Below are 14,583 nucleotides of genomic sequence, written 5' to 3' on the forward strand. Positions count from 1 at the left end.
ATGGTCCAGGGAATAGCCATAGTATTCCAAATACCATAACTGCTTTAGCGTTGTTACGCTCACTGCATCTTCTTCTTCTTTCAGCTGCTCCCGTTAAGGGTTGCCACAGCGGATCATCATATTACTCTCACTGCACCACTTGGAGTATTTATATCACTGTATCTGAGTGGGGAATCACAGCAGCAGCTGATCGGAAAGAGAATTATCGGTATACAGTTTCAAGCACACACTACCTCAGCCACGGCAAAACGCATCAAAGGCCCTGTATGGACCTCGCATTTCAGAAACAGTTTAATCCCAAGAACTATAAACACACTCAATCAGTCCATCAAGTGCTCCTTGTAGAACTGTTTGTACTTATAAGTACAATTACCCCACTGTAAACTTGCACTACAGTTATAATATTGCACAACCTGCGCCACTTTATAAACCGCGTATGATGACGATATCATTTTTAAGATGAAATGCAGCAAAATATGTTGCTTATAGTATACAGATAAAACTATAACTTAATTTAAATAATCTATATTGTTAATAATTAAACATGTGAGGACATAGCTCCTGCCTTGCGCTGTATTATTGCTGGTGCTGACGCGACACTGGAAGGACAGACGATTAAACATGTACTACGAAGATATTTCAATGTTCCTTAAAAGTTTTGAAGAATCGGCGTTCTAAGCTTACAGATGGCTTAACATCTATTACAGAGCTGATTGTGTGGTGATTGGGTATTTGGAGAAAGAAAAGGACAGAAATTGGAGGTTAGTACGTTTGAAAGAGACAGTACTTCTGTAATAAATTATTTCATCGAAGGTCGCGCATGGCGCAGCAAGCCTCCTGTGTGAGATATCAACAATCACTGCGCCACCGTGTTCCCATGTTTAATAACATGCTTTCATTCCTATCATCATGAAAAAGATATCACGTATACATCTCAGTATTTTAATTATTCAGAGAGCTGTAATATCACGAATGCAATGGATTCTGTGTCCTGTCAGAGAAAGAGAAAGAACGGAAGCACGTAGTGATTCACACACATAGAGCACATAGAAGATCAAATACAGAACAAAGCATTTAACGTGCTACTTGAGAAACTAGTAAAATAAACGATTTTAAGATAAAGTTTATGATGTTCTACTTTAATGACAAAATAAACTACGTGATTAAAGTGGAAATTTCGAGATTAAAGTTGACGTTTCGTGCTTTTTTCCCCACTGTGTGCCTATTTTTTTTCTCTGTACCCTAATAAGCTTTCATATGACACTCAGACGGTCTGCTACGAGTCACCTTTTCACGCCGACTTTGATATGTGACAACTTCTTTTTTATTTCGGGCACTGTGCGACTTTGTGAACTTGAGCTTTCGAGTTTCTCCGACACTCTGTCACTCGATCAACTTTCTTTTGTTGATTATACCACTGTTTAAACCAACAAATAGTACGTTCTTTCTTTGCCTCCACTTGGTATTCGCTGAAATTCTTATATTTTCCCCCGTGCTTTTCCCATTGTCTTTTCACAGAAGGCTATTTATATCGATTTACATATTCAAAGAGGCATAATTCTGGGAGGAGTTGGGGCGGGACAGAAGGCGCGTGCATGTGCATTACTTTTCACGCTGATCTGGATTTATGTAGTGGAAGAACGTGAAAGTTTGCGTGCGCACAGATTCCTGCATCTGGATTTTTCTGTGCGTACGCACATTCCCGCTTTTGTGCTTACGCCATGTTATAGTGTGAGTTCTACGCACAGCGTTATACATGAGGCCCCTGGTCCGTGGTGATTATTTTCCCTTTTTCGAGTAATAATTTCCGTTTGTTTGCACTACTGCAATCTTTACTTTCTTTTTTTTATACTTTCTAATTTTCCTACTTTCATATTCTTTAACTTTCTCCACATTTGTATCGCGCATACGTTTTTTTTTTTTGAGCCTTTCGAATTCCACTGCTTTCATAATCTGCTCTGCATGTGTATAGCGCCAATGTTTGTGAATGTGTGTATGAAGTTCTACTTTGCGTTTTACTCTGTCTTTTAATTCTGAGCCCGATTGGACGTGCTTTGTTTCAATTGCACTTGTTACGGGCTGATAATTACTTTCCTTATTTTCTGAATTTGCACCTAGATTATTTTTTCTTTTTGCTCTTTTTTCTCTCCAACGGTTTTGAGTCTCTTTTCTCCGTGCTGTTTTCTTCTTCGCTTAGTCGTCGACGTTTCATTCATAACGTATTGTCCTTATACGCTTTATATGTGCTGAGATCCTGGATCTGTGTGTGCTCAAATCCTTCACAAGACTGAATGTTTTGCTGCCCCGTTGTCTTATTTGATATTGATTGTAAGTAGGTGGTGTCGTGCAAGAATCTCATGTTCTACGTCATCGCGAGACGGTCCTGGGTCAATCTCTTGGCATAGTGTCTCATGTTTAAGGTCCTCGCAAGTCTTTTAACTGTCTTCTGTGATCTTAACGTGAAGATCACGTCTCGACGCCCTACTGTTTCTCTCCAAGATTTTTTTTTAATAATAGAGAAATGCATCAAGTAAAAGTTGTGGGAAAGTAAAAATATCTACAAACTAAGTCTGTTTTTAAACCATCTCTAACCTGTTGTGATTCTGTATTTACAACAGAATGAGAAAGGTCTTGCTATTCTAGTCTGTGGTTATTTTTTAGAAGAATTATTAAAAAATAAAATATGTCCATTATTTGTTTAAAACATCTGAGCCATTTTTAGCAATAAAACATCATTAGATTATCAGCGAAAAGCCCAGGTACATCCCCTTGGTGACACCCCACCACACTTCATGCTGTCTCGCCATCTGCCCTTGTGATCGTTTACTGCCCCCCCTAGAGCTGATTTCCATCTTGGTTGTCTGTTTTTGCAACATATGTTTGACCACAGTTTTGCAGATGTCCACCACACTCCTATCCACGTTCTAAACCCTCTCTTTCTTAAGAACTGAATATTGTACTGACAAGAATAGGGGCAAGTCAGAAGGTCATGGCACCTGCTCAGATAACTCTAGGCTGGTTTAGAAATGTCCAGTATGCTGTCTCTGCACAGTAACTCAAGTTCATGTCAATTTCCTTTAGCTTCCCCTAAAATTCTAAATCCATATGTAGGCCTCACCTGAATATTTTTGTTCATTGTATTTCTAAGCCCCTTTTTATTTACAGGGCCATCTCCTAGGCCCATGACCTGTCCTGATAGCTTTGGACACAAGTCAGGAGCCAAGCCTGGCCAGGAAGCCATTCTGAATTATAGCTTGGTCACTCCTGTACTAGCAAGTTTAGGTTAGTTTAACCTATTAATTGTATCTTTCCACAGAAAGAAGTGGTGGCAGTAGCTCAAGAATATTTAGACACCAAATGGAGAAATTAATACAACTAAGTTGCCTACTGACATCAGAAAATCGATAAATTATTCATTCTTAATGCAGAATTTTATGTATAGAGGCTGTCAATACTTTAATGCTCAAAAGTTTGCATGGCAAGAGCTTTACAAAAAAAAAAAAAAAATACCTAGTGACAAGCAATGCATTTCAAAAGACACCATTATGTGAACTCCTGTGTTCTCATCCACTGTCACAGGAAGATGGAGCCAATCATGGCAGCAATGGCCAAAAGGTATGAACTGAGCCCAAATGGCATTTACAGCAGACAGCTTCACACCAGATTAATCCTACCCCATGTCTCCCCAGTGTTTTTATTAAAGTAGTCCACCCACAATACTTAAGAAAAACTTTGATAAAAAAATCATAGGCAGAATTTATTGTCATTGGTAAACTCATTACAGATGGCAAAAGTAAACTCCTGAAAGGTTTATCAATTAATTTGATGCCACAGACAAGTGGCAATGCTTTTGTCCTAAACTCTTAGTAGTGTTCAGTTGCAGAGCAGAATTCATTAAAGAAATTACCATTGTCTTTACGATTCATTAAACAAGGTGGTGTTAAATGGTGGAGCTTTCTGTTAATTAACACATCTTGGAAAAGAACTTCAACTAAGACAGTAATTTTTGTGATGGACTGCGGATCCTCCACATTCAGCTGGCTTTGACCCCTGTAGGAAAAAAAAGTGAAGGATGTGTTAGGAAAGTTTTTTGAAATACTGCTCACCAAAAGTTAGTCTTACTAGATGAGATATAGTGCCTTTCCTGCAAAGTGCTGCCACAAAACTATGACTGCTGCTAGTGCCTTTCCTACAGAGTACTGCCAAAAAGCAGTACAAAAGTTCTGATTGTACACATTATCTTTCCTTGCAGAATACAGCCAGAAAGCCATGATGGTATATTGTGCATTTCCATGTTGAAAATTGCCATACAAATGTATTTTATATAGTGTGTTTCCTGTAGAGCATCATCAAAAAGCTATAACTGTATGTAATTACTTTACGACTGAAAATATCCCAATGACACAATTGTATATAGCTACCATTTAGAGTTCCTCTTAAGTCTTGTGTTTTTGTGATTATTTGGTTCACATTATCATGTTGGTATGTGTACGTCCTAAACTGTCTAAGAGTGTCATTTAGCTTGTGTGGAGGTGAATTACTTACTTGGTCTGTGTTACACTAGCAGGGCTCTAGGGCAAGGGGGTTCTCAAAGGACCAGAATTGTGGAGAATTAGACTTGGCACACATACTCAAATACCGAGTTAATGGGCCAGAACTGGGATGTTTATTGAAAATCGTCATCTTAAATTGAGTACCAGTGTTATGAAAGCTACCCTACTGTACATAAGACAAACAGAATTCTGTCAAACTTGCACTGCTCCTCCTTTCCTTGTTGTAGGCTAATTCTCTATGAGTTCACATGCTGGTCTGAAGTACTGGGTCAGAGCAGGAAGGAGTGGCATAGAACTAAAACACCATTTTTGTCTGCAGGAAAGTCAGACAGGGTGCTGTGTGGTCAATGTCTCAGAGCCAAGATGATTAGGTTAGCTTGTGGACCACCAAGTTACTTAAAACCTGAGCTCCTGTCCATATTCTGTTACTGTCTGTTTAACTAACCAGTTATGATCTGTATGTAAGTTCAGCCTGTCTGTTATAATCCATCTTCCTCCTTCCTTTCTTTTCTTTTCCTTGTATCTCATAACAGCTGTATGCACAACAGCCTCACTGCTTTTCATTGTATTTTTTGGTTTCATCATGTACAGGTCTATGTTCTCCTGAGCCCAACAAATTAGCAGTTACATTTACTGAGGCTGTAGGGGCGTCTCTGATTTTAATTCTTTTTAGAGCTGTCTTGTATAAAGCTGTCATTTAAGTGGTTATTTAATCTTTGTGGATTTCAAGCTGGTCATTTCTGTTTTCTTTCTACTTCATCAGTAGAGGGGCCAAAAGTGTGCACGATTAGCAATTAACGGGAGTGTGGCCTTCAAAGATCCTGTACCCCACATATAAAAGCACTGCACTCCACCAACATCTCTGAGCACATCTGGGAAGAAGAAGAGGACTTGTTGGGCCCAAAGGCATTACATGAGGAGATGGGGAGTATCACACAGCTTTCAGACTGTATTCTTCAGTGTTTCATAAAGTACCCATGATCTGTCCATGGAATAGCAGTATCTTTATATACAGTATAATACACTACCATGGCTGTTCATTTGCCTGTCCAAGATTTTAAATCACTTGTAACTCGCAAACTGTTTGACCTATTGACCTGAAATTTGGTACACATATACTACGTGACATCTACTATCTACTTTCGGGGTGACGATTGATCTCCACGGTTATTTCTCTTTTTATTTTTATTTTATTTTACTGTAGAATCAACTGCGGTGCATGCATACGGGCGCCATTCTCATCCCTACCACCTTCGGTGTCACTTCCTCTACCTCTTCATATCTTAAATCATTCTTCAGGCAGATTGAAGACTTAAGTGCCAGCTTAAGTGAAAAATTAAAGAAAATGTACTAAGTAATTACAACACAAACACTGACTTAATCAGTTTTAACGCGAAAAGATGCCAACGAAAGAAGAGAAGAAGCAGAGCACTGGGATGGAGAAAAGAACAACTGCTCAGGAATCAGCAAGCGCATCAACCTCTGAGCAAACGAATGCTAAACATACAGAGAAAGAGGATGAAAACTAGGAATGCTCAAGTCTAACGTGCAGTACTCTGTTACTGGTATAAAATAAAGACTGATAAATTCACACATCTGATATTCACTTCTCTGTCAATACTGTCATTTGTATCATTTTTGATAAACATAAACTTTACGTCACACTTGAATGGATCTGGGTGAGATTTCGGCTGCTGAATGTTATTATTACAATAGATAATAATTGTTCATTTTATTAGACGCCATTGTTTTGAGCACACTTTGGCTGTAGGTCACATATGGCTAAACCAGTCGATATTATTTAGTGTTCCCCTAGAATTTCTCACTTAACCCTACAGCTTCCAGTACTCTCTTTTTAGTTCAAACTCTCCTGTTGTGGCCTCCCAGAACTCCACATCTACATTGTAGCACTCTGATAAAGAGTATCCATAAATACTCACCTTATAGGTTTTGCAGACCAAAGTAATAAGTGAATTCATGGCTTCCTGTTGTAACTCTTCTGTGTGCTCCTGAAACAATAAGAATAAAGACAGTCAAATGATGCCCCGTCTCCTGAACATTTAATCACAAGCAAATACTGTCTTCTTCTTCTTTCAGCTGCTACAGTTAGGGGTTGCCACAGTGGATCATCTTCTTCCATATCTTTCTGTCCTCTGCATCTTGTTCTGTTACACCCACCACCTGCATGTCCTCTCTCACCGCATCCATAAACCTTCGCTTAGGCCTTCCTCTTTTCCTTTTTCCCAGCAGCTCTATCCTTAGCATCCTTCTCCCAATATACTCAGCATCTCTCCTCTGCACATGTCCAAACCAACGCAATCTCGCCTCTCTGACTTTGTCTCCCAACCATCCAACTTGAGCTGACCCTCTAATGTCCTCATTTCTAATCCTGTCCATCCTCGTCACACCCAATGCAAATCTTAGCATCTTTAACTCTGCTCCCTCCAGCTCTGTCTCCTGCTTTCTGGCCAGTGCCACCGTCTCCAACCCATATAACATAGCTGGTCTCACTACCGTCCTGTAGACCTTCCCTTTCACTCTTGCTGATACCCCTGTCACAAACTACTCCTGACACTCTTCTCTACCCATTCCACCCTTCCTGCACTCTCTTTTTCACATCTCTTCCACACTCCCCGTTACTCTGTACTGTTGGTCCCAAGTATTTAAACTCCTCCACCTTCGCCAGCTCTACTCCCTGCATCCTCACCATTCCACTGACCTCCCTCTCATTTACACACATGTATTCTGTCTTGTTTTTACTGACCTTCATTCCTCTCCTCTCTACAGCATATCTCCACCTCTCCAGTGTCTCCTCAACCTGCTCCCTACTATCGCTACAGATCACATTGTCATCAGCAAACATCATAGTCCACGGTGACTGTCTAATCTCGTCTGTCAACCTGTCCATCAACATTGCAAATAAGAAAGGGCTCAGAGCTGATCCCGGGTGTAATCCCACCTCTACCTTGAATGCATCTGTCACTCCTACCGCAGACCTCACCACTGTCACACTTCCCTCGCACATATCCTGTACAACTCTTACGTACTTCTCTGCCACTCCCAACTTCCTCATACAATACCATGGCTCCTCTAGAGGCACCCTATCATATGCTTTCTCCAGGTCCAAAAAGACGCAATAAAACTCCTTCTGGCCTTCTCTAAACTTCTCCATCAACATCCTCAGAGCAAACATCACAACTGTGGTGCTCTTTCTTGGCATGAAACCATACTGCTGCTCACTAATCATCATCTCACTTCTTAACCTAGCTTCCACTTCTCTTTCCCATAACTTCATGCTTTGGCTTATCAATTTTATCCTCCTGTAGTTACTACAGTTCTGCACATCCCCCTTATTCTTAAAAATCACCACCAGTACACTTCTTCTCCACTCCTCAGGCATCCTCTCACTTTCCAAGATTCTAGTAAACAATCTGGTTAAAAACTCCACTGCCATCTCTCCTAAACACCTCCATGCTTCCACAGGTATGTCATCAGGACCAACGGCCTTTCCGTTTTTCATCCTCTTCATAGCTGTCCTTACTTCCTCCTTGCTAATCCGTTGCACTCCCTGATTCACTATCTCCACATCATCCAACAATCTTTCTCTCTCGTTTTCTTCATTCATCAACCTCTCAAAGTACTCTTCCCATCTGCTCAACACACAATCCTTGCTTGTAAGTATGTTTCCATGTTTATCCTTTATCACCCTAACCTGCTGCACATCTTTCCCAGTTTGGTCCCTCTGTCTAGCCCAGGGGTGTCGAACTCCAGGCCTGGAGGGCCACAGTGACTGCAGGTTTTCATTCTAACCCTTTTCCTAATCAGTGACCAGGTTTTACTGCTAATTAACTCCTTTTCCCTTCATTTTAATAGGCCTGTTTTTAAGGATTCAGTCCTCTGAATATGATTCTTTTCATCATTAAATGGTAACCAAACAGAAATGAAACATGAAATGAGCTGACAGATGACCAGGTAAATTGGGGCTTCAAAGTCCAACCAGTTTCTTAATGAGAAGCTGATTCTTGCTGTTAATTAAACTTGTTATTTAATTCAAACACCTTGTTGCTACTCTCATTCTGCTAAAGCAGACATTTCCAAAACTGTTGATTTTCTGTTGATCAACCTTACTGAGACATCCACCTATCTTTATTTCCACATATTGTGTGATGGGCACAGGTTAGTTAGTCATGCGGTGGCTTGTTTTGTGTCTCATCATTGTTTGACTGCTAATTAAGGAAAAAGAAACAACTAAGGGGCCTGAGTCAAGTTAATTAAAATTAAGGCAAAACAAGTTAATTAGCAGCAAAAACTGGTCACTAATTAAGAAAATGGTTAGAATGAAAACCTGCAGCCACTGCGGCCCTCCAGGACTGGAGTTCGACACCCCTGGTCTAGCCAAACGGTACAGGTCCTTTTCTCCCTCCTTAGTGTCCAACCTCTCATATAACTCATCATACACCTTTTCTTTAGCCTTCGCCACCTCTCTCTTCACCTTGCGCCTTATCTCCTTGTACTCTTGTCTACTTTCTGCATTTCTCCGAATATCCCACTTCTTCTTCGCCATCCTCTTCCTCTGTATACTCTCCTATACTTTCCCATTCCACCACCAGGTTTCCTTTTCCTCCTTCCTCTTTCCAGATGTCATGCCAAGCACCCTTCTTGCTGTCACCCTTACTACATCTGCTGTTGTTGCCCAACTGTCTGGTAACTCTTCAATGCCACCCAGTGCCTGTCTCACCTTCTCCCTAAACTCAACCTTGCAGTCTTCCTTTTTCAGCTTCCACCATTTGATCTTTGGCTCTGCCCTCACTCTCTTCCTCTTCTTGATCTCCAACGTCATCCTATAGACCATCATCCTATGCTGATTAACTACACTTTCCCCTGCCACCACTTTGCAGTCTTCAATCTCCTTCAGATTGACTCTTCTGCATAGAATGTAATCTACCTGTGTGCATCTTCCCTATGTTCCTCCCTCTTCTTAAAATACGTATTCAGCGCAGCCATGTCCATCCTTTTGGCAAAATTCACTATCCTCTGACCTTTTTCATTCCTCTCCTTGACACCATACCTACCCATCACCTCCTCATCTCCTCTGTTCCCTTCACCAACATGTCCATTGAAATCCACTCCAATCACCACTTTCTGTCCCTTGGGTACACTGTTCATCACTTCATTCAACTCACTCCAAAAATCTTCTTGCTCATCAATCGCACACCCAACTTGCGGTGCATATGCACTAACAACATTCATCATCACACCTCCAATTTCCAGCTTCATAATCACTACTCTGTCTGACACTCTTTTCACCTCCAAAACACTCTTGACATACTGCTCCTTCAGAATAACTCCTACCCCATTTCTCCTCCCATCCACACCATGATAGAACAATTTGAATCCACCACTGATCCACCTGACCTTACTCCCATTCCATTTAGTCTCTTGCACGCACAATATATCAACCTTCCTTCCCTCCAAGCAAACACTGTCATCTAAGAAATAAATCTTAAAAACAAACACTCACTTTATAAATAATAGTTAAATACATCTGATTTCTTCACTTTCAGGGCCTGCCTATTCTGTTACAGGTTCATTTGCTTATTTTGGCAATTCTGAGACTGACCCTGGACACACATCAAAATGGCAAGCAATCCAACCTACTTATCTTTGGGATGTCAGAGGGCAAAATCTGTAGACATGGAGACACAGAGAGAACATGAATGCCATACACCAACAGTGGCTTGGCCAAAATTTGAACCTCAGCTAGGACTAGTTCTACCTAGGCAAATTTTGGTGGGCAGAAGTTTTGAAGCAATACAGACCTATGAACATCCAGATTCAAAACGACTGTCCATTTGTATTGCTTTATATTATTTTCGCATACTAGTGATGTTTAGTGTTTACGTCTGATGACCCTACACAATCCAAAGATGGCATGAACAACAACACCAATGATAATGATAAATAATAATAATCCTCAAACTGTGGCACAGAAGACACAGACTTGACAAAACACCATTCAATTAAACAATCAAATTAGGAACAGGACTGCAGCTGATCAACACATTGCTTAAGGCTGATTTCATTCAGACTGAAAAGATCTTCCTAATGGGCTTACATTAAAATTTGACAGATGTTGCTCTCTTGGCATTCTAAAGCAGTTCTCCACATCCCACCTCTCGCAGGAATAAAGGTTGTGGACTGATTGGATAGTTAAATTACATTATTTGCATACACAAGGATACAGTAAAAAATCCTATCTTAAGATAATCATTCTTCAGTTTCATTGAATTTACATTTGTAAATGTATTTTATTAATTTGAATGACACTATATATATATATATCCATCCATCCATCTTCCAACCCGCTGAATCCGAACACAGGGTCACGGGGGTCTGCCGGAGCCAATCCCAGCCAACACAGGGCACAAGGCAGGAACCAATCCTGGGCAGGGTGCCAACCCACCGCAGAACACACACAAACACACCCACACACCAAGCACACACTAGGGCCAATTTAGAATCGCCAATCCACCTAACCTGCATGTCTTTGGACTGTGGGAGGAAACCGGAGCGCCCGGAGGAAACCCACGCAGACACGGGGAGAACATGCAAACTCCACGCAGGGAGGACCCGGGAAGCGAACCCGGGTCCCCAGGTCTCCCAACTGCGAGGCAGCAGCGCTACCCACTGCGCCACCGTGCAGCCCATATATATATATATATATATATATATATATATATATATATATATATATATATATATATATATATATATATATATATATATATATACATATACAGTGGAACCTCTAGATACGAGTTTAATTCGTTCCAGCACTGAGCTTGTATAGCGAATTTCTCGTATCTAGAACAAACTTCCCCATTGAAAATAATGGAAATCCAGTTAATCCGTTCTGCACCCCAAATATATTAACATAAAAATCAATTTTCCTAACAAATAACACTGATAAATTATATATACTGTAGTCTACCTTTAATAAATAACACTGGTAAATAATATAACTGATTATTAAAAGAATCAAAACAGGTGTCCAAAATGCAGTAGAGCATTCAATAAATCTTTAAATAAATAATCCTTAAAACAGTTGTGAAGTGGAGGTTTAAAATACACAAGAATAACAATCCTTTAACACGAGGTTAAAACGTCAAAAGGATGCCATCTTTAAAAAACAGATGACAATCCCCGGTGCTTCTTGTCTGTTAGCGTCTCACCTGCGGGCTCTGCAACATGCGAGACACTCTTAATGCAGCTGACCTTCTCTACACCGTCCTGCTTCAGCCGTTTGGCTCGCCTGTTCAGCTCACTGTTCAGCTACACGCGAGCCTGCCCGCCCGCCCGCCCTCTCTCTCTCTCTCTCTCTCTCTTTTCTTTTACTTTTTCTCCCCCTTAACCGGCTCGCGTTTCTCTATATATGCGGGGAGGACATGGCAGCTGCAGCCCATCAGCCACAGGAACAATCATGGATGTGGGCAGTTTCCCACCTGTGCACTTAAGTGAGAAACGCAGACACCGCAGATCGCGGCTCGCAACTGCTACCACGCCCCCTCGCTAAGCCGCGAGCTATACCCACAGCCTGGCTCGTGGCTCTTTTCGCAAGCCAATGCTTGTATTTAGATCTGAATTTTTCGCTCATACTTTCCTCGTATTTTGAATTTCTCGTATACAGAGGTGATCGTATCTCGAGGTTCCACTGTATATATATATATATATATATATATATATGAGACGTGTATTCTCAAATTTGGTATCCAAACCCCCCTCAATATTTCGCTGTCCCCAGCTCTGGCTCCTCTCTCATGCATCCAGGTTTCTATGTACGGGTCCAGCAGTGATGATTCCACTCAAAGCAAAGAGGATGGCAGGCACCATTTACAGCTTTGTCTAAATGCTAGAGCCAGCTCTGACCACATCTAAAGAGCAAAACCAATCAATATGTCCATTGGCCATTTACAGTTATAAATAATAAACCTGAACTTGGTTAAGAAGGTTTTAAAATGGATGGATGGACTATATTAACTAATGATTTGTTTATGTTGGCAGACTGTGAGCAGATTAGCATTTTGATTCTGTTAGACAGCATTTGATACTGTCAAGCATGATTTCTACTCTCCAGAATGGAGAACATGCTGCTTATCTCTGGCACTGCCCTCCAGTAGTTTTGGCAACAGCAGGTTCAGTTCAGGCTCTGTCCTTAACCCTCTGCTCTTCTGTGTCTACGTGCTTCTCCTTGGCCATATCATTTGTAGCTTTAGACCTGGTTATTATTTTTATGCAGAGGATGCTCAGATCTATGTCAATGTTAAAAGTGAAAATTTATCAGAGCTTTCTCAGCTCACAACTTACCTCAATGAAATTAAAACCTGGAAGGAACAGAACTCTTTAAAATTAAACTGTAACCATTGGCACTAAGCCTTAGCTTAAGAAAATGAGCTCCTTTTCAATCATTCTTGGTGATTCATAAGATCTTTATCTTCTACAGGGAATTTTGATGTCATTTTTGATTACTCCCTTCCTTATTCTACCCGCATTCTTCACATTAAGAAAGTTTCTTTTCTGTGTAACATATCACATGTTTGCTCATACTTCTCCTTTCCTAATGCTGAGAAACTTGTCCATTTATTTACATCCCACATCAACCACTAAAACTCCCTACTGGCAGGTACTCCTTCTAACTATGTCGCAGCTCCAGTGGAGTTCAAAACTCTGCAGCAAGAGTCCTTATGCAGATGAGACTATGCAACACTTATAGAGCGGATTATAAAATTCTATTAACCTATAATAAATGGCCTTGTATCGTATTGCATCAGTAACAGCCTCCATCACTTCTCCCCTTTTCACCCCCCAAGGTCCACTCATTGTGGCAGCGTCATCCTGCCCCAAACCAACCTGTGTTCTTTGGGTGACAGGCCTTCAGCTTTATTGCACCCAGACTTTGGAACATCCTCCCTAAATGAATGAGATCAGCTAACTCAATATATTCTTTAAAGAAACAACTTCATACACTTTTGTTCAGGAAGGCACATAACTTACCCTGATATTCTAACTCTTCTTTTGGTTTACTATCTTTGTCCAGGTGCTCAGGATGATTTGTGTTTGCATCACAAATTATATTATTTGTTCACGGTTTTCTTGTACCATTTTAATGTTATTCTGGTTTATTGTATCTTATCCTAATTCAAAGTTTTCTGTTTCATGTATTTATCTTTTTTTAGTGTTTTATGCGGGTATTATTTGTACCCAAAGTTGTATGTGCACTGTTGTTCATTTTGAATTTGGGTGAAGCACTTTGAGCATGGGAATAGTGATAAATAAATAAAATGTATTATTATTATTATTATTATTATTAATAGCAGCTGCTGGTTAACTTGTACATGTGCACCACAGAGTCTGTCATCACATACTGCATTACAGTGTGGTATTCTGGCTGCATCTCTGAGGACACAAAGGCCAGACATCGTATGATTAAAACAGCTCAGAGAAGCACTGGTGCTCAGCTACCATCCCTGGTAGATATCTTCACCAGTCGCTGCAGTAAAAAAGCAAAGAACATTTGTAAAGATCCAACACACCCCAGCCATAGCATTTTTACACCTCTGTCTCTCTGGCAGGCACTTCAGAGCCCTGCATGCCTGCATCACCAGGCTAAAGAACAGCTTTTACCCCCAAGCAATCGGCCTATTAAATGCACAACAATCAACGGCCCTTCCTGTAACAGAGACAGACCACCACTGATTGAACTGAACTTCTGCATCAACCACACATAGTCACATACTTATACAATACCCATGTGGAATTCATGACCATTGACTCATTGACTGCACTTCTCACTGTGACTTCATTTATGAGTTCTCTATTTGTGCTTAAATATTTACCTTTACTTTTACCTTGTGTATATTTGAAACTGTTAATAGTACTGTAACTGTGCTTCTCACATTCACTTTTAAATTTGTGCTTCTTTTAGTTTAATGTCTACTCTTTAATGTCTTACCTTTATCTAAGGCATCTATAT

The 14,583-nt window shown here is 40.5% G+C and overlaps 1 protein-coding gene across 1 annotated transcript in view; it reads right to left on the reverse strand.

The window, feature by feature from the left end:
- Positions 1-3,737: 3,737 nt before the first annotated feature.
- ifi30a (IFI30 lysosomal thiol reductase a) overlaps positions 3,738-14,583 on the reverse strand; it is a 40,918-nt gene continuing 30,072 nt past the window's right edge. Inside the window, exons 6-7 of the mRNA XM_028816177.2 lie at positions 6,494-6,562; positions 3,738-4,050 (exon numbers count right to left, since the gene is read on the reverse strand). Coding sequence (XP_028672010.2) covers positions 3,988-4,050; positions 6,494-6,562 — 132 coding nt within the window. The 3' untranslated portion in view covers positions 3,738-3,987. The remainder of the gene's footprint in view (positions 4,051-6,493; positions 6,563-14,583) is intronic.

The sequence above is a fragment of the Erpetoichthys calabaricus genome, chromosome 12 (assembly GCF_900747795.2).
Source record: "Erpetoichthys calabaricus chromosome 12, fErpCal1.3, whole genome shotgun sequence".
Lineage (NCBI taxonomy): Eukaryota > Metazoa > Chordata > Cladistia > Polypteriformes > Polypteridae > Erpetoichthys > Erpetoichthys calabaricus.